The sequence below is a fragment of the Vicugna pacos genome, chromosome 10, assembly GCF_048564905.1.
Source record: "Vicugna pacos chromosome 10, VicPac4, whole genome shotgun sequence".
Taxonomy (NCBI): Eukaryota; Metazoa; Chordata; class Mammalia; order Artiodactyla; family Camelidae; genus Vicugna; species Vicugna pacos.
In genome coordinates this window covers 24,150,264-24,174,979 of record NC_132996.1, presented here as the reverse complement: position 1 = coordinate 24,174,979, position 24,716 = coordinate 24,150,264, and the positions used below count along the sequence as shown (strand labels likewise).

Genomic DNA, 24,716 nt, shown 5'->3' with positions numbered 1-24,716 from the left:
GGTGAGAGCAGATATTGTTGTCTTATCTAATCTTAGAGGGAAAATATTCATTGTGTCACCATTCAAATGATATTGGTTGTAGGTTTTCTATAAATATTTTTATCATATTGAGGAAGTTTCATTCTATCCCTAACTTGCTCAGAACTTAAATCATAAATCAGGTTGTTGATTTTCATCAAATATGCTTTATCTAATTTATTTTGTTAATATGGTGGATTATAATGATAAATTTTCAAAAGACATATTAATCTTGCACTGCTGAGATAAACCCCACTTGCTCAGAATGTATTATCCTTTAAATATACTGATGGATTCAATTTGCTAATACTTTGTTTAGGATTTTTATATCTCAGTTCATGAAGAACAAGACAAAAACCTCAGAAAAAGAACAAAATGAAATAGCAATAAGTAATCTATCTGATAAATACTTTAAAATAATAGCAATAAATATGCTCACCAAAGTCAGGAAAAGGAAGTACGAACACAGCGAGAACTTTAACAATGAGATAGAAAATACAAGATGGTGCCAAACAGAAGTTACGACTGAATTGAAAAATGTGCTAAAAGGGTTCAATAGCAGAGTAGATGAGGTAGAAAAACAAATGAGTGAACTAAAAGATAGAATGGAACTCACCTAGACAGAGCAGCAAAATGAAAAAAGAATTTTAAAAACTGAAGGCACTTTATGGGACCTTTGGGACAATATCGTGTGGAATAACATTGGTGTTACATGGGTCTCAAACAGAGAAGAGAGAGAAAGGGCCAGAAAAATTATCTGAAGAAATAGTGACTGAAAACTTTCCTAATCTAGGGAAGGAAACAGACATCTGGGTCTAGGAAACTCAAAGAGCTCCAAATTAGATAAACCCAAACAGACACACACAAGACACATTACAATTAAAATGGTAAATGTTAAGAATAAAGAATCCTAAAAGCAGCAGGAGAAAAATAATTTGTTACATGTAGAAACCTATCAGCAGATTTTCACTGGAGACTTTCAAGGCCCTATGGGAGTGGCATGACACATTCAAACTGTTGAAAGGAAAAAAACTTCCAAACAAGAACTCTCTTGCCCACACAAATTATGAGATGATAAATTTGTGTTGTTTTGAGCTCCTATATTTGTGGTAATTTGTTACACAGCAATAAAAAAACAAATACATATGGTAATAGAATCTATCCAAAATGAAACACAGAAATTAAATGGGCTAAAAATAAAAATGAACAGTGTCTCAGTAACTTATGGGATAATATAAAACAATCTAACTTCTACATACTTGGAATCCCAGAAACAAGTAGATGCAGGAAAATATTTGAAAAATAAAGACTTAAAATTTATCCAATATGATCAAAATTATACTCTGACTGACCTAAGGAGTTAAAAAAACTGTAAGCAGGATACACACACACACACACACACAAACCTTAATACACAGCAAGATAAATCATAATCAAATAACTGAAAACTAGTAATCAAACAATCTTAAAAAGCAGCCAGAGAAAAATGGCATATTACAAGCAGAAGAACAATGATAAAAAGGATAGATTTTTGTGAAGATTTTTCATAAGAAGCAATATGAGACAGAAGACAAAGGATAGACTTCTTTAAAGGGCTGAAAAATACATACTAAAGCCAGAGAGGTGATGAAAGCCTTTTGGTGGCAGCAGCAGCAGGTGCAGCAGTACATGCCCATCCTGGAGGTGGCTGTGATGCAAGATGTGACACTATGCTTAGTGTTCAAGGCTCTATTTTCCCCAACATGAATGGATCTGGGTTGTGGTTTGGCTTCTTTCCAGTCTTCCTTGTTCATTCCCTGATTCTAAATTTGGTCTTGCCCCTTCTAGGTATCTCTTAAGAGATATTGAAACAGCCTTTGTTAGATTTATTAGATACATTTACATAGATTGGGCAAAACTGACTTCTGTTAACGGGCAACTAAAAACTCTTAAAACAGGAAAAAAAATCTTAATTTATTTTCTACTTACCTTATTTTCTTATCATCATTTCAACATGGTGGGAAGTTGTGAAGTTAACTGAGTACTTTTCTAAGGCATTATAGCCACCTTCTTCATCCAAATTTCAACAGTTCTTTGAACTTTCCTTCAAAAGTTCTCTCCCATCCATGCTTTCCTCACCATTTCCATATACTTTTCATTTATTGGATGTATCACTGATTACTGCACTGAAATGTGCGACCCACAATTCATATGCTAAAGCCTTAACCTCCAGAACCTCAAAATCTGACTGTATTTGGAAATTGGGCCTTAAAAGAGGTGATTAAAATGAGGCCATTAAGGTGGGCCCTAATCCAATCTGAACAGAGTAGAGAAAATTTGTACACACAGAGAGACACTGGGGGCGGAGGCGGGGTGCACAGAGGAAAGACTGTGTGAGGAAATAGCAAGAAAGTGGCTATCTGGAAGCCAAGGAGAGAGGCCTCAGAAGAAATCAAACCTGCTGACACATTGACCTTGGACCTCTAGCCTCCAGAACTGTGAGAAAATCAATTTCTGTTGTTAAGCCACCCAGTCTGTGGTATTTTGTTATGGTGGCCTCAGTTTATTAACGCAGCTACTAAAACAGAGCCAGTAGAGTGATCTTCTCAAAATTCGTGTAACTCAGAGTTAACTGAGATCTCTCTGTCCCTTAAGATATTTGAGTGACCTTGGTTTAAATCTTCAGTTTCACAGAAGGAAAGTCCATTCCCCTTCATGTAATTTATCCAAATTTCTGAACTTATTTTTTCATGGTCCCTATGGATCCATTCCTGCAACTCAAAGTACTGTATGAGTTTTACCCTCCACCAGCTGATACAGGGTAGCTCAGGATCTTTACCACTGTCCATAAGAAATTAAATTAATTCATGATTCTGTCACCATACCAACTTTATATGAGGCTCCAAGAGCTACGGGAGGAAACTGTATCAGGTACTGCACAGTCCTCTGCCTCCTAAGTGGTTTTCCCTTTGACACTGCACTGGCTGCTCAAACCAGAAACTCACTGTGTGATTATCCCCACAACCTCCGGAAAAATAAACTCTAGCTTTCCTTCCCTTGCTGGGCCCATCTCAACTCCTCAGTCCCTGAGCTATTCTGCTGAATGTTACTATGCCTTCACACAGTAGTCTAAACATACTGCTCCCTTATTTGCATCTCCTGGTTGCGTACATGCAGAGCCTAGGCTCTAGTCCAGCAGTCCAGGACCTGTGCAGTTCCCTCCCTCCACCTTCCAGCACATATCACCCACAATGGAAGCCCAATAAGGCACATTCAGCCCTGCTGGGCATGGCAGCTTCTCTGTCCTGGGCCTTGGTGTCTGGACCAACGGTCAGCTGCTATTCCTCTGCCTGCTTCCTCACTGCTCTCTGTGCACCAGCCCTCTTTTCTCTGGGGCCACCCTCCATAGACAGCTTTCTGTTATTAAATCTCTCTCAGAGTGCCTGGCACAAAGTGGTACTCAGTAACCGTGATGAATGAATGTATCAACAAGTGAAGAAATAACCAAGCTCAAAACCTTCCAAGGAGTCTCACGGCTTTCGAGATAAAGTCCAAAATGAAGCCTGATATCAAGGGCCCTCTAGAATCTGTGCCTAGCCTATGTGTCCCAACACCTCACTGGTCTCCACCCTCTGATTTCAGACTTCTTCAGCTCTTGTCAGAAACATAAAAGGCACGCCCTGTATGCTGGAGGCAATGGATAGGGATGAGGAGATGGGAGTGGGCGAGGCCTCTGACTTACCCATGAATATGCTGGTGCTTTTGAGTAATTTTTCTTTTTTGCTGCGCTCTCTCCACCTGGAAGGAAGCAGACTATCCATGAGTCTCCTACACCTTTTCCAAAAGAGTCAATAATTCAGCCAGTGGCCAGAAAAGAACATTAACCACTCAAATTCTTATTTAAATAGAGGCTTTATAGTTTCCCACTTTAAAAGATAAGTCAAATCAAGAAATGATGGACATGATAAGGTCTAAACAAGCATGGTCTCTTCTAGCCAAAATTCTCCACCAGATATCCCGTCTCCCACTTTGAACCTTGTAGTATTGTAGCATTTGTGCTGCAAGAATTCTCAAATGTCATTTTCCTGGGCAGATTTTTTAAAAAAAATGTGAGCTGAAAAGAGGCAGTGATTTTCCCAGGGTCATCCAGCAATCAAGGGCAAAGCCAGGACTAAAACCCAGGTTTCCCGGTTTGTGAACTTGCTTTTTACACAGAACCCTGCTATGTGGAAGGCGGAAGATGGAGGCACTTGTTATGAACAACCTTCAACCCCTGCCCTCCCCTAACTGATCCACAGAAATCTGTAGTAACAGACTTCGATCAAACCTTAGTGAGAATCCTTCTTCTCTGAATATGATCTCAGACTGAGTGGGTAGAAGGGGTGTGAGGAGCTGCAGGCAGCATGAGAAGAAATGAGAGATTCAGATGATAAAACCCTGTCTCCTTGAGGATTTGCCATGTGGGATTACAGGGAGAATGGAACTGTTTTTCCTCTAATTTCTGTTAAGAATCATTTACATTTTTATTTTAGGAAAAATAAAATTATAAATATATGCTTACCAATGAAAATAAAATATGGCAAAAATGAAAATTGCAGAAACAACATCCAGAAGAATCCACATGAACATATAGAAACTTGGTGTCTGCAGAACGGAAAACAAACCATAGTTATAGGGCTTTAGAGCCGGAAGGGATTCTAGGTCATGTGGGCCAAGTCCCTTGCTTGGCTGCCAGGGATGGAGCAGGGGCAGATCAGGCAGAGGAACCTTGATTGGTGGGGTTGGTCTCATACACAGAGAACACCTGCCGCTATCCTATCACCCCTTACCTGTGCAGAGGGCTCTATAAGGGATCAGACACTCCACACCCTTCATCTCCCTGGACCCTCAAGACAGATCTCTGGGCGGGAGTCTCAGAAATGTCACATAGCAAGTCTATTCTGGACAGGACTACAGCCCATTTCCTGACTTCCCGTGCTCTGTTTTCATGGATGGCTTCCCAAACCTGGCTGTGCATCCAGATCTACCTGAGCAGCTTTCAGTAATGCAGGCTCCTGGGTCTCACTACAGACTCTGGAATTAGAATTTCTGCATTTTTAACAAGCTCCCCAGAAATGAGCAACTCAGCTGTGAACCAGTGTTTAGGAATCACAGTCCTAGATCATCATGCTTCAAATAAGTATGTTGAAATTACAATTCTTAACTAACAGGCCCACTTCTCCAGGCTGCTTGCCTGAGTCACCCATTTCACAGAGCTCCCTCTTCTAGGTTCTCTCGTATGACTTCCATATGTCCTGGTCTGATCCTCCCTTTCTACCTTCATTGTTCCCCCTCCAATACTACTTGATGGTCCAAGTCTGGCATTTTCATTCTTTCTTATCCCCCCGATCCCAGGGTCTTTCTTTAGACTGATTAATAATGGTAACAGCAGCAGCAGCACGACTGACAATCAGGATAATGATGATAACAACAACTAACATCAGTGAGCATTATTACAGGAGCTAAGGCAGTGTTCCAAGCACTTTACGGGTATTTTCACAGCTAATCCTCACTACAGCTCTACTAGGCAGGTACCAACCTGCACTAAACTGAGGCTCGTAATCCCCTCTGGGAGCCTTACTGACCGATGCCTTGGCCTGCTCCAGGGTGCCCACCAGGTGAGCTGTACAGTCACCAAGAATCAGTTGTTCTTGCTCCCCAAATGGCCTGGAACAGTTGTACTGTACCTGTTGTTGTAATTGTACAGTGCAACTAAGTGCTACTTAAGTCGCTAAATTCTGAGTAGAAAACATCTGGCATTTTCAAGGAAACTAAGTCAATGCCTTGACAAACTTGATGAGGTCAGAATAGGTCATTAAAAAATAAACTGCAATTGAATTAGGTACAAGGGAAACACTGAGATACTGGGATTGGTGAGTTGTAAAAATCTGGGTGGATTCTTCATTCTTCCAATGACTATAACTTCTTCCTGTGCTTTAAGGAAACAAAACTTAGAAACCATAGATGATTCATTTGGAAGTATACAGAAGTAAGAGAATACACAATTCAATCATTTGAAATACCTTCCAAGGAAAGACTTTGATTGTATATCAAAAGGTAAATGAATATTTTAAATTAAAATATGTGAGGTATGTGTGTGGTAGATTGTTTACAAAAATGACCACAATACTCCTCCCAAATTGCAGGCCTATATGTAATGTGATTTTGCTGTTCCTCTTCATCAAGAGGTAAATCTGTTTCTCCACTGCAATACCTTGAATCTGGACTTAACTGTAATGTTTTCTTTGGCAAGTGGAACATTAGCAAACATCACAATGGGAGATCCTCGAAAAGGCATGTGCACTGGGGCTTGACCTCTCTTGCTACGGGGAACCCAATGCTACCAGGTGAACATGAAATGAAGAAAGACCCGGTCACTGTAGGTAAGACCCTAGACATATGAATCAGACCATCCTAGACCACCTAGTCCAGTTGAGCTGGCTCAGACCAGAGAAACTAATCAGCTACTATACAGAATACAAAAAACAAATATTTGTTAGTTTTAAGCCACTAAGTGATTATGCTAATAGACCATATATCATCTATTTCACGATTCCTTGTTTTTTCCAATTAACAGACCACTAAGCAGACCCAATTATGCTGAATAAAATTGCTTCTATTCACTATTTTTATCTCCAATTTACAAATAAACAAACTTTTTGGTGACTAAACTATACTTTAAAGAATTATCTAAGAGTGACTAGAAATGCTAAGGGGTCTGAGTAAGATTTCATTCAGGCGCAGGGAAAGACCCAGGTCAAAGAGCAGTTTAAAGAGTCGGTGGAGAGAAATTAAGCTGTTTTCTGTTGTAGGCTATTGTGTGCCTCTCAGTCCACCTACTCCACACTGATAACAAAGACAGGCTGTGCAGCAGTTAACTGGTTAGCTGGGGCTCTCTTCACAGATAATAAGTGATGGGATTTAGCAGGGACTGTAACCCAGATCTTCAGGTCTCCAAGCCTCCGGCCAGAAGCAGTTGCAGGACAGAAGGGGGACTCAAGCTTGGGGGCTGGACTCACTCTCCTTTTCAAAAGCATTTTGCTCAGGACACAGTTTTCACTTTGGATTCAAGTACACTTGGTTTTCTCCCCACACCTGGTGCCTCTGTCGTTGCTGCCATGCCTCCAGGAAGGTGGGACCACAGGAACAGAACCCTGGAGTCAGACCTCAGTCTGAATCGTGTGATGATGTGTGAGGATCTTTACAGCTTCAAGCTCAGATTCCACATGGAGATAATAATAGTGACTAACTCAGAGGGTTAAATTACATAATGCATGAAAGGCACACTGAGGATTCAATAAACAGCAAGTATCATACCAATGTTAATTTCTCCCTGAAATCACAAAAGGATCTGCGTGAGAGAAGGAAGAATGCCACATAAGTCTGTACCCTTAAATAGCTCCACTGGGGATGGCACAGTGGGAAATGTAGGAGTAGGGTAGGGGACAGACTCCTATTGCACTAGACTTGGAAGAACATTCTGAACAACCAGCTCACCATGAAAAAGTAAGGGTGATTTATCTGATTCAGGACCTGAATGTTGTCTGTGGTCACTGACTGAATCCTGGAGCACCAAGCCAGTGAGAAGAGCCAAGGTTCATTGACGATGTATAAATTGATGTTGATATTCGCTGCTTTATACTCTCTGAGAAGACAAAGAAACCACAGGGGATTTAAACTTAATCTCACTCTCACCATCTAAAGGGGAAACAGCCACCAAGTTTGTAAAAGGCTGTTTATTGTTAAGTCATCAGAATTATCTGGTCCTGAAACAACTTATATGACATGCAGAATAGGCTCATGTTACAATGAGATTAAGAACTGGATTTGGGGAGAGGGTATAGCTCAAGTGGTAGAGTGCATGCTTAGCATGCACAAGGTCCTGAGTTCAATCCCCAGTATAGTCTCTAAAAATAAATAAATAAATAACCCCCCTAATCCCCCCAAAAAACTAAATAAAACTTCAAAAAATTCTCTTATTTAAAAAACCCAATCTGTAGAAGAACAGGATTTAATATCTTTGCTCCTATACCAACAGTAGTATTTTAGTAAACTGGCTGTCCTAGGAGAAAAAAAGAAAGGAAGGAAGGAAAAGAGGAAGGAGAGAGGGAAGGAGGGAGGAATGGAGGGAAGGAGAGAGGGAAAGAAAAAAAGGAAAGTCCTAATTGTGTAATTTGCCAATTTCCACAATGTAAATACTACTGCAATAGCCAATTTTGAGCTACCACTGGTAATACAGGTTTGCAAAGTTCCTGGATATTTAATAATTAGCTCCAATGAGCTGTTATCAACCAGGTCCAGCACACTATTGTGCAGCAAATACACTTACTTTCATCAGAGTATTTACTACACTCTATGTATTTATCTGCTTTCCTATTGGTCTTCTTTACTTGACTGTAAGCAAATTAAAATCAGAGACTGTGTCTTACTCATTTCTGTATATCCAACACCTAGCATAATACTTGCCTTCATGAACAGCTAATTGAAGAAATGAATAAATGAATATCAATCTGGTGAATATTTAAATTTTAAATATAAAGAATTTTTACAAGCATTGAGTAGGGGGAACGGAACCCAACTATTCACAATGTCAACGCTAAATGTCAGTAGATATTTCCTCACTGTCTATAGAACCAATAGGAAAGTAAGTTGAAGAATATCTAGTAACTCTAGTCAAGTTGTCAGTTTCAGGGATTAAATTTCTCAGAAAATACACCATGTAAGTGCTTTCAAAAACTTTTTTTTAAAAACTTGAGATGGTATAGCATATTAGAAACAGTTCTGCCCTTACACCATATACAAAAATTAACTCAAAATGGATTAAAGACTTAAACATAAGACAAGATACAATAAACCTCCTAGAGGAAAACATAGGCAAAACATTATCTGACATACATTTCAAAAATTTTCTCCTAGAAGAAATAAAAGCAAGAATAAACAAATGGGACCTAATGAAACTTACAAGCTTCTGCAAAGCAAAGGAAACCAGAAATAAAACAAGAAGAAAACCTACGGAATGGGAGAAAATTTTTGCAAGTGAAACCGACAAAGGCTTGATCTCCAAAATATATAAGCAGCTCATACGACACAATAAGAAAAAAATAAACAACCCAATCCAAAACTGGGCAGAAGACCTAAACAAGCAATTCTCCAAGGAAGACATACAAATGATCAAAAAGCACATGAAAAAAATGTTCAATATCACTAATTATCAGAGAAATGCAAATCAAAACTACAATGAGGTATCACCTTACACCAGTCAGAATGGCCGTCATTCAAAAATCCAAAAATGACAAATGCTGGAGAGGCTGTGGAGAAAGGGGAACCCTCCTACACTGCTGGTGGGAATGCAGTTTGGTGCAGCCACTATGGAAAACAGTATGGAGATTCCTCAAAAGACTAGGAAAAGACTTACCATATGACCCAGGAATCCCACTCCTGGGCTTGTATCCAGAAGGAAATCTACTTCAGGATGACACCTGCACCCCAATGTTCATAGCAGCACTATTTACAATAGCCAAAACATGGAAACAGCCTAAATGTCCATCAACAAGTGACTGGATAAAGAAGAGGTGGTATATTTATACAATGGAATACTACTCAGCCATAAAAACCGACAACATAATGCCATTTGCAGCAACATGGATGCTCCTGGAGAATGTCATTCTAAGTGAAGTAAGCCAGAAAGAGAAAGAAAAATACCATATGAGATCACTCATATGTGGAATCTAAAAAACAAAAACAAAAACAAACAAACAAAAACAAAGCATAAATACAGGACAGAAATAGACTCACAGACAGAGAATACAGACTTGTGGTTGCCAGGGGGGTGGAGGGTGGTAAGGGATAGACTGGGATTTCAAAATTGTAGAATAGATAAACAAGATTACACTGTATAGCACAGGGAAATATACACAAAATGTTATGATAACTCACAGAGAAAAAAATGTGTCAATGAGTGTGTATATGTCCATGAATGACTGAAAAATTGTGCTGAACACTGGAATTTGACACAACATTGTAAAATGATTATAAATCAATAAAAAATGTTAAAAAAAAAAAAAACAGTTCTGTACAAGCCTGGGTTTGAATCCCAGGTCTGTTGTCTGTCAAATACTAGCTTCACAAGTTCTTAGGCTCAGTGTACAAACAGTAAATAAAAGGAACAGTACCACCTTTACAGGAGTGCTTGCAATTAGTTACCAGACATGTTATAACTGTCTTTAAGACAATTCCACAAATCACCTAAAGATAAATTTAAAAAATAAAAATAAGGGAACAGTTTTTTAAAAAGGTACTTTTTATACTTTCTGAAACCAACACATAAAAATCAATCACCATTTATACTCATTAATAAACATACAGAAACTGAAATTTAAAACAATACCATAAACTATCACTCCAAAGAAAATTAAATAACTAGGTATAAACTTAAAACCAGCACAGGATCTTAAAGCTGTGAACTATATAATACTGATGAAAGTAATAAAAGAATATGTTTAAAACACAGGAGAAATCTTTGAGACCTAAGAGACAGATAAAGAGCTCTTAAATTCGACACTAAAAGTATGATCATAAAAGGTAAAATTGATAAGTTAAGCTGCATCAAAATTTTTAAACTCTGTTCTGTGGAAAACTGTTAAAAGGATGCTACAGACCAGCCAGACTGGGACAAAGTATTTGAAAACAACATATCCAACAAAGGACTAGTATCTATACTATATCGAGAACTCTCAGAACTAAACAATAAAAAAAAAATCAAGCAATTCAGTTAGAAAGGATACAAAGAGTCATTTCACTGAAGGGAGTATACCACTGGCAAATAATCACATAATAATATGCTCAACATCATTAACAATCAGAGAATGAAAATTAAAACCACAATGAGATATCACTATACACCTATCAGAACGTCTACAATGAAAAACAGTGACAATGCCCAAAATTAGTACAAGGATGTAGAGTGGACCATCATACATTGCTGGCAGGAATGTAAAAGGATTGGCAGTTTCTATAAAACTAGACAAATAATTACCATAACCCAGAAACTGCATTCTTAGGCATTTATCCCATAAAAAAATAAAAACTTATGTTCACAGGAGGGAATTCTTAGAAGGTGGCAGAGAAGAAAATACCAGGAATCCATCGCCCTACCTACACAATAACTGCACTAGTGAAATGCAACTATTTTGGAACTACTGAGTCTATTGAAGGCTTTTAAGATCCAGGGAAGGTTTGGATGGTATGTTACAGCTAACTTTGGTCGATTTCATCACTAGGTATAGTAGCAGTTACAGTACACCAGCCCCTAGCCCCATGGCAGGCAGCTGTGCACATGTTCCTGAAGCAGCTTGCACACAGCTTGTAGAAGCCAAGGTGGGCCAAAAGGACCCTATCCTTCAAATATTAGGGATCTGTGCTCTAATCACTGATTGGTGCTTCTGATCACGCAGGTGTAGACAAAGAGGAGGGAAAACATGATTGTTGCACTTCCCCTCATTGCTGCAAACCTCTCCTATCCTCACTGAAATGACTTTCAGGGAATTTAAAGGGCCAGCACGCTTTCCTATCCACCTTTTATTTTTATTTTTCTCCCTGTTTGAGAGCCATACATTACAGACTAGGACGTGCAAAAGTAACTGCATACATGAGGAAAATCAGAAAGTGACCATGTATGACCAGGGAAAGGAACAGAAAAGACCTGACAAGACCTTAAGTTTAAACCTCAGAGGCTTAACACAGAGACAGCCAACAAAAACAAACAAATAAATAAGTAAATAACAAATAAGAGCATACCTTGAGGAAGGGAAGAATCTGATTTCCAGAGTTACCAGATTATTAGATTCAAATATCCATTTTTCAACAAAAAAATCACAAGGCATACAAAGACACAAGAAAGCATGGCCCATTCAAAGGAAAAATCAACAGAAATTGTTCCTGGAAAAGAGCTGTTTGTAGATATGCTAGTCAAAGACTTGAAAACAATCATCTTAAAAATACTCAAAGAACTAAAGGAAGATGTAAAGTAAAAAAATGTATAAACAAAATGGAAATATTAATAAAGAGACAGAAAGCTTAAAAAGAAACCAAAAATAATTCTGCAACTGAAAAGTACAGTAACTGAAATGAAAATCTGATTATTAGGATTCAAAGGCAGATTTGAGCAGTAGAAGAAAGAACCTGTGAAGTTGAAGACAGGACAATAGAATTTAACCAGTCTGAAAAACAGAAAGAAAAAAAACTTTAAGAAAAGTGAACAGAAACTAAGATATCTGTGGGACACCAACAAACAAATCAATATTTGCATTGTTGGAGTTCCAAAAAGAAAAGAGAGAGATAAAGGGACAGAGAGGTTATTTGAAGAAATGATGGCTGTAAATTTCCCAAATTTATCAAAGACATGAAAGTTAAATATCCAAGAAAATCAACAAACTCCTAGATGAATTCAGAGAGACTCATAGTGAGACATATTATAATAAAACTTTCAAAAGTCAAAGAGAAAAAGAGAATATTGAAAACCCAAGAAAGAAGAAATGTGTCACATACAAGGGATCCTCAGTAACATCACCAGTGGACTTATAATAGGCCAGAGGCCAGAGGCAGTGGGTCCACACATTTAAAGTGTTAAAAAAAAAAACATGGTCAACCAAGGATACTATATTAGCCAGCAAAACTGTCATTCAAAAGTGAGGAACAAATTAAGAAATTCCAGATAAACTAAAGCTTAGGGAGTTCGTGGTCACTAGACCTGCCTTGCAAGAAAAGCTCAATGGAGTACTGCAAGGTGAAATGAATGGACACTAGACAGTAACTCCAAACTGTATGACGAAATAAAGATCTCAGTAAAAGGAAGCATGTGAAAGTTAAAAAACCTAGTATTACTGTAACAATAGTTTGTAATTGCACTCTTTGTTTTCTACATGATTTAAGAGACTAATACATCTAAAGAAAAAAATAATTGTTAGTCTAAAAGCTAGTATTATGGTAAGTTTGGTTTGCAACCCCACAAGTTTTTTCTACATGATTTAAAACTAATGCATTTTTAAAAATTACTAGTCTATGTTTTCGGGCACAGAATATATAAAGATGTAATTTTCAGACATCAACAACCCAAAAAGATAGGAAGAGCTCTATAAAGGAACAGAATTTTTATATGTTATTGAAGTTAAGCTGGTATAAATTCAAATAAGGGTGTTAAAACTTCAGGATATTAAATATAATTCGCATGGTAACCACAAAATAGATATAGAATATACACAAAAGGAAACAAGAAACAGATTTAAATGTTTTACTGTAAAAAGTCAACTAAACACAAAAAAAAAATGTAATACAGAAACCAAAGGTACAAAAAAGCTAAAAGGCATAAAGGAATTAAAAAATAATAGATGACAGAAATAACAAATATTTAAAGAAATGACAGAAGTAACAGCATAACAAAATCCCTCCTTGTATGTAGTTATTTTAAATGTAAATGAGTCAAACTCTCCAAGCAAAAGATAGAGACAGGCAGAGTAGATAAAACACACGTTTCAATTCAATGTCTACAAGAGATTAACTTTATATGAAAAGACACAGACAGATTACAAGTGAAAGGATGGAAAAAGATACTCAATGCAAATAGTAATCAAAAAGAGCAGGGGTGGCTATACCGATAACAGATAAAAGAGGATTTATAACAAAAAAGGTTATAAGAGACAAAGAAAGGCATTATATATTAATAAAAGATTTAAAATAGCAATAATATGTAATAATTCTAAACATTTACATGCCCAATGACAGACCAGTAAAATTGACAAAGCAAACACTGACAGAATTGGAGCTGTATAACAACACTAGGAGATTTTAATATCCCACTCTCAAAAATGAATAGAACAATCAGAAGGTAAGTAGGAACACAGAAGACTTAATCAACACAAGAACTAACTATATCTAATAGACATATATAGAACACTAAACCCAACAATAACAGCATACACATTTTTCTTAATTGCGCATTTCCAAACAGACCATATGTCAGGCAACAAATTAAGTCTCAATACATTTAAACAGATTGATACCATACAAAGGGTCTCCTCCAACCACATCAGGATGAAGTTAGAAGCCAATAACAGAAAGAAAACTGGAAACTTCACATATTTATGGAACTTAACAAACTTTTAAACTACCAATGGATCAAAAAAGAAATTGCAAGGGAAATTACAAAATATTTGGAGATGAACAAGAATGAAAACACAACATACTAAAACTATTGGCATGCAGTAAAAGTGGTGCTGGGGGGAAATTTATAGTCATTAATGTTGATATTTAAAAAACAAAAAAAGATCTCAAGTCAACAACCTAACTTTACAACTTAAGGAATTATAAAAAGAAAAACAAATTGAGCCAACAAAGCAAAAGGAAGAAAATGATAAAGATTAGAGCAGAATTAAATGAAATAGAGAACAGAAAACCAACAGAGAAACTGAATGAAACAAAAAATTAGTTCTTCAAAAAGTTGAACAAAATTGATAAACCTTTAGCCAGAACTACTAATAATAAAAAGAAAAACTCAAATTATTGAAATCAGAAATAACAGCAGGGCTATTACTACCAATTTTACCAAAATAAAAAGGATTATAAGAAAGGACTATGAACAGTTGTATCCCAACAAACTGGATGATCTAGATGAAATGGACAAATTCATGGAAACACAAAACCTACCTTCTAATCATGAAGAATCAGAAAATGCAAATAGACCTATAGTATGTAAGGAGATTGAATCATTAACCAAAAATCTTCTAACAAAAAAAAACTCTGGACCCAATGACTTCACTAGTAAATTCCATCACATATTTCAAGAAGAAGTAACACTGAACCATTAAAGATGGCAACATTAAAAAACAGCAGACCTGGCCCCCAACAGGGCTGTGACAACCACAGAGCAAAAAGGAGGCCCCATTAAACATCCAGTGCAGGCACAGGTCACCACACCAATCACACACCCTATCAAGGGGATAATAGCCAGCACAAACAGAGGACAGACATAGCAGCCATCAATAGTAAAAACAGTCCTTATGACAAAAATATTAGATACACAGAGACTACACAGGGAGACTCCCACATAAAAACAGCCCATCAAGACCACAGTAGATAACTGTTAACCCTAAATTCTTAAGTCAGAGAAATATAGGTAAAAGGAAAAAGAAAGGGAACCATTCCCAATTAAAAGAACAAGAGAAATCCCCTGGAAGTACAAACAATGAAATACAACTCTCCAGTATATAAGAGTTCGAGTTCAAAAAGGAGACAATAAAAATACTGAAGAAATTAAGAAAAGCTATCGATAGAAATACAGATTATTGTGAAAAAGAACTAGAAACTATAAAGAGCCACTTGAAATCAGAAAACTCAGTTGCTGAGATGAAAGTAAAGCTAAAGGCAACAAATAGCAAACTAAATAATGCAAAAGAATGAATAAGTGATCTGGAAGACAGAATAATGGAAATCACCCAATCAGAACAGCAGATAGAAAAAGAAATGAAACTATAAGGAAAAGAAAACGACAACCTACAGAATGGGAGAAAATTTTTACAAAAGATGAAACTGACAAAGGCTTGATGTCCAGAATATACAAGCAGCTCATACGACTTAAGAAAAAAACAAACAACCCAATCCAAAAATGGGCAAAAGACCTAAACAAGCAATTCTCCAAGGAAGACATACAAATGATCAATAGGCACATGAAAAAATGCTCAATATCACTAATTATCAGAGAAATGCAAATCAAAACTACAATGAGGTATTACCTCACACCAGCCAGAATGGCCATCATTCAAAAGATCACAAATGATAAATGCTAGAGAGGCTGTGGAGAAAAGGGAACCCTCCTACACTGCTGGTGGAAATGCAATCTGGTGCAGCCATTGTGAAAAACAGTATGGGGATTCCTCAAAAGACTAGGAATAGGCTTACCATATGATCCAGCAATCCCACTCCTGGGCATATATTCAGAAGGAACCTTACTCCAAAAAGACACCTGCACCCCAATGTTCATAGCAGCACTATTTACAATAGCCAAGCCATGGCAACAGCCTAAATGTCCATTGACAGATGACTGGATAAAGAAGAAGTGGTATATTTATACAATGGAATACTATTCAGCCATAAAAATGGCAACTTAATGCCATTTGCAGCAACATGGATATCCCTGCAGAATGCCATTCTAAGTGAAGTAAGCCAGAAAGAGAAAGAAAAATACTGTATTGCTCAGATGTGGAATCTAAAGAAGAAAGAGAAGGAGAAGAAGAAGACAAATGAATTTAAACATAAAACAGAAACAGGCTCATAGACATAGAATACAAACTTGTGGTTGCCAGTGGCGAGTGGGGTGGGAAGAGACAGACTAGGAGTTCAAAATTTGTAGATACGGACAGGTATATATAGAATAGATAATCAAGTTTATACTGTATAGCATAGGGAAATATATACAAGATCTTGTGGTAGCTCACAGTGAAAACAAATGTGACAATGAATATATGTATGTTCATGTATGACTGAAAAGTTGTGCTCTGTACTGGAAACTGACACAACATTCTAAACTGACTATAACTCAATAAAATAAAATTTTTAAAAAGAGATGTAAAAAAAAGAAAAAGAAATGAAAAAAATGAAAGGAATATAAGAGACTTAAGGGATAATACAAAGTGTGACTATCTATGCATAATAGGGGTTCCAGAAGGAGATGAAAGAGAAAGGAGGATACAAAATGTATTTGAAGAAATTAAGCTGAAAAATTCCCAAACCTAAAGAAGAAAACAGATATCCAAGTACAGGAAGGACAGAAGGTCCCAAACAAGATGAACCTAAACAAACCTACACCAGCACATATTATTATTAAAATGGCAAAAGTTAAAGAGAAATTTCTAAAGGCAACAAGATTAAAACAAAGAACACATTACAAAGGAACCCTCATAATGCTATCAGCTGATTTCCCTACAGAAATGTCACAGCCCGGAAAGGAGTGACAAAATATATTCAAAGTCCTGAAAGAGGAAAACCTGCAACTTAGGATATTCTATCCAGCAAGATTATCATTTAGAACAGAAGAAGAGAAAAAGAATTTCTCAGACAAGCAAAAACTAAAAGAATACAGGAATACTGAAAACTATCCTAAAAGAAACATTGAAAGATTTTCTCTAAATAGAAAAGAACAAGCAATCTAGAGAAAAAAGAAAATCACAATAGGAAATGTGATAATAACTATAATAAACAGCAACTAATAAACACTAAGATGTAAAAGAGGACATCAAAATCATACAATGTCAGGGAGAGGAGTAAGAAAATTAGATTTTTTCTTTTTTTTTTAATGTGTTTCAGCTTATATAATTACCATTCTAAAGTAAGTAGATATAGTAATGGTTTAACAAACTTGACAAACAGGGTAACCATAAATCAAAAACACAATAGAGTCACAAAAACCAAAAAGAAAAGAACTCAAGCATAATACAAAATAAAATCAACAAGGTTAAAAAAAAAGGAAAAACAAAAACAAAAAGAAAGAAACATAGAAAAAATACAAAATCCCCTGGAAAACAAGGTTTAAAATGGCAATAAATACATATCTATCCATAATTATGTTAAATGTCAATGGACTAAACACTCCAATCAAAAGACATATAATGGAAGACTGGGTAATAAAACAAGAGCCTCAAAATGCTGCCTACACGATACCTACTTTAGGACAAAGAATACACATAGATTGAAAGTGAGGGGCTAGAAAGTGATATTTCATGCAAATGGAAATGACAAGATAGCAGGGGTAGCAAAACTCGTATCAGAGAAAACAGACTTTAAAACAAAGGCCATAAAGAAAGATAAAGAAAGACACTATATAACAATTAAAGGATAGATGCAAGTAGAGGATATTTTACTTGGTAACATATATGTACCCAATATAGGAGCATTTAAATGCATAAAACAAATACTGACAGACAGAAAGGGAGAAATTGACAGGGATATAGTAACAGTAGGAGACCTTAACACTCCACTAACATCATTGGACAGATCTTCCACACAGAAAGGTAACAGAGATACTAAATGATACAACAGGACAGTTAGACTTAATTGATATCTTCAGGACATTACAACCAAAAAACAGAACATACATTCTTTTCAAGTGCACATGTAACATTCTTTAGGACAGACCACATAGTCAGACACAAAACAAGCCTCAACAAATTTAAGAGGATAGAAATTATTTCAAGCATCGTTTCTGACCACAGTGGCATGAAACTAGAAATCAAACACAGGGAAAAAAAAAAAAAGACTGAAGACTAATCAGCATGCTACTAAAGAACCAATGGGCCAATGATGAAATCAAAGAGGAAATTTAAAAATACCTTGAGACAAATGACAATGAAAACACAACTACACAAAATTATGAAACGCAGCAAAAGCAATCCTAAGAGGAAAGTTCATAGTGATACAGGCTTTCCTCAAAAAACAAGGACAATCTCAAACAGACAACATAATCTACCACCTAAAAGAATTAGAAAAAGAAGAACAAACAAAACCTAAAGTCATCAGAAGGAAGAAAATAATAAGCATCAAGAAGAAGGAATCTAAAAAAACAAAAACAAAAACAAAAACAAACAAACAAAAACAAAGCATAAATACAGGACAGAAATAGACTCATGGACAGAGAATACTGACTTGTGGTTACCAGGGGGGTGGAGGGTGGGAAGGGATAGACTGGGATTTCAAAATTGTAGAATAGATAAACAAGATTACACTGTATAGCACAGGGAAATATACACAAAATGTTATGATAAATCAGAGAAAAAAATGTGACAATGAATGTATATATGTCCATGAATGACTGAAAACTTGTACTGAACACTGGAATTTGACACAACATTGTAAAATGATTATAAATCAATAAAAAATGTTAAAAAAAAGAATGAAATAAATAAGAGATTTAAAAAACAATAGGAAAAATCAATAAAACCAGTAGCTGGTTTTTTGAAAGAGTAAACAAAATCAACAAACCTCTGGCCAGGCTCACCAAGAAGAAACAAGAGAGGACATAAATAAACAAAACAAGAAGTGAAAGAGGAGAAATTACAACCAATATCACAGAAATTAAAAAAAAACATAATAGTAAACTATTAACAATTATACATCAACAAATTGGACAACCTAGAAAAAATGGACAAGTTTCTAGAAACATACAGTCTACCAAAACGGAATCAAGAAGAAATAGATAATTTGAACAGACTGATCACTAGAAGTGAAATAGTCTTGGTAATTTAAAAATAAAAACAAACTAACAAAAAAAACTCCCTGCAAACATAAGTCCAGTACTGGATGGCTTTACTGAGGAATTCTACCAAGAATACAAGGAAGAACTTTTACCAGTCCTTCTCAAACTCTTCCAAAAGACTGAAGAATAGGTGACACTCCCAAACTCATTCTGTGAAGCACCATCACCCTGATACCAAAACCAGACAAAGACATTACCAAAAAAGAAAACTGCAGGCCAATATCTTTTTTTTAAAACATTTTTTTGAGTTATAGCCATTTTACAATGTTGTGTCAAATTCCAGTGTAGAGGACAATTTTTCAATTATACATGAACATACATATATACATTGTCACATTTTTTTCACTGTGAGCTACCACAATATCTTGTATATATTTCCCTGTACTATACAGTATAATCCTGTTTATCTATTCTGCATATGCCTGTCAGTTTCTACAAATTTTGAAATCCCTTCCCACCCTCCAAGGCCAGTATCTTTGATGAATATAGATACAAAAATTCTAAGCAAAATATCAGTAAACCAAAACCAACAACACATAAAAAGATCATACACTACAATCAAGTTTGACTCATCCCAGGGACACAACGATGGTTTACCAGAAGCAAATCAATCAATGTGCTACACCACATCAACAAAAGAAAAAATGAAAATGACATGATCATCTCAACAGATGCAGAAAAATCATTTGATAAAATTCAGTATCCATTCATGATAAAAAATATCCTTTTACCAAAGTGGGCATAGAAGGAATATATCTCAACATAATAAAAGCTATTTATGATAAACCCACAGCCAACAAATGCTCAACAGTGAAAAACTGAAAGCTTTCCTGCTAAAATCTGAAACAAGACAAGGATGCCCACTCTTAAAACTTCTATTCAACATAGTACTGGAAGTCCTAGCCACCTTCTATTCAACATAATATTGGGAGTCCTAGCCACAGCAATCAGACAAGAAAAAGAAAAGGAAATCAAATCAGAAGTGAAGAGGTAAAATTGTCACTGTATACAGATGACATACTATATATAGAAACCCCTAAATATTCCACACAAAAACTAATAGAGCTGATAAATGAATTCAGCAAGGTAGCAGGATACAAGATTAACATACAGAAATCTGTTACATTTCTTTACACTAACAATGAAACATCAGAAAAGGAAAGTAAAAAAACAACCCCTTTTTAAATCTCACTTGAAAATACTTAGGAATAAACTTGAAAAATGAGGTGAAAGATTTATATGCAGAGAACTATAAAACATTAAGGATATTAAAGATGATTTAAACAAACAGAAGATATCTCATGCTTTTGGATTGGAAGAATAAATATTGTTAAAATAGCCATAATACCCAAAGCAATTTACAGATTTAACAAGATCCCTATCAAATTACCCAGAAAATTTGTCACAGAACTAGAACAAATAACCCTAAAATTTATACGGAATCACAAAAGACCCAGAATTGCCAGAGTAATACTGAAGAAAAAGAACAAAGCTGGAGGCATAAGTCTCCCAGGCTTCAGACAATTCTACAAAGCTACAGTAATCAAACGTGTGGAACTGGCACAAAAACAGACCTATGGATCAATGAAACAGAACAGACAGCCCAAAAATAAACCCATACACCTATGGGCAATTAAACAAAGGAAGCAAGAACATACAATGGAGAAAAGATAGCCTCTTGGTAAGTCCCTAGGAAAGTTGTACAGTAAATCAATGAAGTTAGAACACACTCTCACACCATACACAAAAATAAACTCAAAATAGCTTAAAGACTTAAATATAAGACAAGACACGACAAATCTCCTAGAAGAAAACATAGGCAAAACATTCTCTGAGATAAATCATTGCAGTGTTCTCCTAGGCCAGTCTACCATGGCAATATAAATTAAAGGAAAATTAAACAAATGAGACCTAATAAAACTTATAGGCTTTTTTACAGCAAAGGAAGCTATAAACAAAACCAAAAGATACCCTACAGAATGGGAGAAAATATTACTCAAATGATGCAACTGACAAGGGCTTAATTTCCAGAATATATAAACAGCTCAAACAGCTTAATAACCAAAAAAAAAAAAAATCAAAAACTGGGCAGAAGACCTGAACAAACATTTCTCCAATGAAGATATACAAATGGCCAAAAGGCACATGAAAAGATGCTCAGTATCACTAATTATCAGAGAAATGCAACTCAAAACTACAATGAGGTATCACCTCACACCAGTCAGAATGGCAATCATTAAAAAGTTCATAACAATAAGTGCTGAAAAAGGTGTGAAGCAAAGGGAAACTTCCTATACTGTTGGTGGGAATGTAATTTGGTGCAGCCACTATGGAAAACAGTATGGAAATCCCTTAAAAACTAAAAGTAGACTTACCATGTGATCCAGCAGTCCTACTCCATATATCTGAAGGAAACTCTAGTTCAAAAAGATGCATGCACCCCAGTGTTCATTCCAGCACTATTTACAATAGTTAAGACATATAAACAGCTGAAATGTCCATCAACAGATGACTGGATAAAGAAGTTGTGATACATACACACACACACACACATACACACAATGGAATACTACTCAGCCATAAAAAGGAATGAAATAATGCCATTTGCAGCAACATGGTTGGATCTGGAGAATATCATTCTAAGTGAAGTAAGCCAGAAAGAGACAAATACCATACAATGTCATTTATATGTAGAATCTAAAAAAGAAGACACAAATGAACTTAGTTACAAAATAGAAACAGACTCACAGACATAGAAAAGAAACTTATGGTTACCAGTGGAGAAAGGGGGAAAGGGATAAATTGGCAGTTTGGGATTTGCAGATACTAACTACTATACATAAAATAGGTAAGCAGATAAACAAGGTCCTACTGTATAGCACAGGGAACTATATTCAATATCTTATATAAATAAGCATATATATTTAACTGAATCACTGTACACCAGAGATGAACACAACATTGAAAACTGATTATACTTAAGTAAAATATTTTAAAGCCTTATGTTCACGTGAAATCCTGTACGTAACTGTTCATAACAGATTTATTTATAATAGTTCATAAACAGAAACAATCTCTTTAAGTTAGTAAATGATTAAAGATTAGTACACCCATACAATATGGAATACTACTCAGCAACAAGAAAGAACAAACTACTGATGCATACAACAACCTGGATGAGCCTCAAAGGGAATTATACTGAGTGAAAAAAAGCCAATCACAGTAAGCTACATACTCTATGATTCTATATGTAACATTTTCAAAATGACAAAATAATAAAAAGAGGAGTTAGGGTTTGAGATGAGTAGAAATAGATGGAAGGAAGGGGAGTGTGGTTACCAAAGGGCAACAAAAGGAATAATTCTGCTGATTAAACTAGTTTATGTCTTGGTTGTGGCATTGGATCCACAAACCTACACATGTAATAAAGCTGCACCGAACTATATATACAAAACATACACAAAATGAATATAAGTAAACTGGGGAAATTTAAATAAGGTTGGTGGATTGTATCAATGTCAATAGCTTGGTTTTGATATCATATTAAAGTTTTGCAAGTTTTACCATAGGAGTAAACTGGATAAAAGGCACACAGGATCATTTTGTATTATTTCTTATAGGTTAACATGCAATTATCTCAAAATAAAAAGTTTAATTTAAAAATACTATTGACTATTTTTAAAAATGTAATAAAGTGTACTCTAGGGTTTAAAATAAAGGCATTATTTATAACAATAAGCACAAAGGGCAGTAGGTAGTAAATGGAATTATGCTGTCTTAAGATTTTAGTATTCTGTACTGTAGGATAATTAAATTCAAGGTGGACTGAAATAAGCTAAGGATACTTTTTTTATTTTTTTATTTTTTAACATTTTTTATTGAGTTACAGTCATTTTACAATGTTGTGTCAAATACCAATGTAGAGGCACAATTTTTAAATTATACATGAACATACATATATTCATTGTCACATTTTAGCTAAGGATACTTTTTATAATCTCTATAGGAACCTGTAAAAAAAATTCAGAAATGTAAAAAGCCATAGAAGAGATAGGAATACTAAAAAAAAAAATCAATTAACTAAAAAAATAAAAGGCAGGAAAAAAATAACCAAAATAACCCACTATAATAAAGAGGATGAAAAGAAAAAATATGATATAACGTAAACACAAGTATATCAATTGGTAAACTAAATATTAATAGGCTAAACATTCCCACTGAAAGACAAACATAGTCCTAATAAATATAAAAGTAAGATCCAGTAACATTCTGTTCAGAAAAGATGTACTTTAAAGATGCAAAGTAGTTGAAAGACAAAGGACAAAAAAAGAAATATTGCATAAACACTAATTATAAGAAAGCCAATGTGCAATATTAGTAAAAGTAATCTTTAGACAAGAATTATAACCAGAGACAATGGACATTTCATAATGAAAGGGTGAATTAACCAAGAAGACCTAAAAATTCTAAATGTAAATGCACGTAAAAAACATGTTTAAAATAAAGGAAGCCAAACAACTACAACAATAACAATAACAACAACAACAGAGCTAAAGGGAGAAATGCACAAATCAATAATCATAGTTTGAGATATTAACACCTCTTTCTCCATAATTAACTAGATGAGGTATAAGGAGCCCTTAATTTCTCTCTGACTGGGGAGGCTGCTCCCAGAACTAAGAATACAAAACATGTGGTCTAATCTCCTGGTTAATATGACATTTATTTACTAGGAAGAGAGGCCTTATAACTAGAGCATGTTTTTTAAAGGATGTTCCTGGTTGAGTATTTCATTATTATATATTTTGTAAATAAATACAGAATGAGAGTTTTTAAGGCAGGGGTCCCTGGAGAAGGTCACATAAGCTATACAACTCTCTGGGAGTAGTAAATGGAGAGGTTTTGTAACTCAAAAGCTCCCCTTTTAAGTGAATAACCCTGCAAAAACTCACTTGTAGGCCTTGTCTATTACTGTGAGCCTTAGAATATGTGTCCAATAAAGGAAGAAACCTGCAAAGCTGAAATCCATGTCTCTGACCTCTCCTTGTTTGTCTGATCTGCTTGATTTTCTGCTGTATCTTTGAAATTAATAAAGCATCACAGTAGGTAAGTTCTATGATGTATGTGAGTTTGATCTGCAACATAATGCTTTGTGTTAACTCAATAGAAAAAGCAGGGGAAAAATACAGTATAAAATGTTGAAAAAGACCATCAACCAATTTAAACTAATTGATATTTATAGAATACGACACTCAACAAGTAAAGACAGCTCATCATTTTCAGGTGTACATGGAAAGTTCACCAAGATAAATAATATAGTAGTCCATAAGACAAGTTTAAATACATTTAAAGTATTGAAATTATACAGAGTTGTTCTCTG

At 35.5% G+C, this 24,716-nt stretch overlaps 1 protein-coding gene across 5 annotated transcripts in view; it reads right to left on the bottom strand.

Moving 5' to 3' along the window:
• Positions 1-24,716, bottom strand: part of LOC140698674 (glycerophosphodiester phosphodiesterase domain-containing protein 4-like) — a 91,991-nt gene that overhangs the window by 1,962 nt on the left and 65,313 nt on the right. For all 5 annotated transcript variants that reach the window (XM_072969129.1, XM_072969134.1, XM_072969130.1 and 2 more), the window contains 3 exons: positions 7,534-7,681; positions 4,559-4,641; positions 3,740-3,795 (listed from right to left, as the gene is read on the bottom strand). In XM_072969129.1, the coding sequence (XP_072825230.1) occupies positions 3,740-3,795; positions 4,559-4,641; positions 7,534-7,681 (287 nt within the window). The remainder of the gene's footprint in view (positions 1-3,739; positions 3,796-4,558; positions 4,642-7,533; positions 7,682-24,716) is intronic.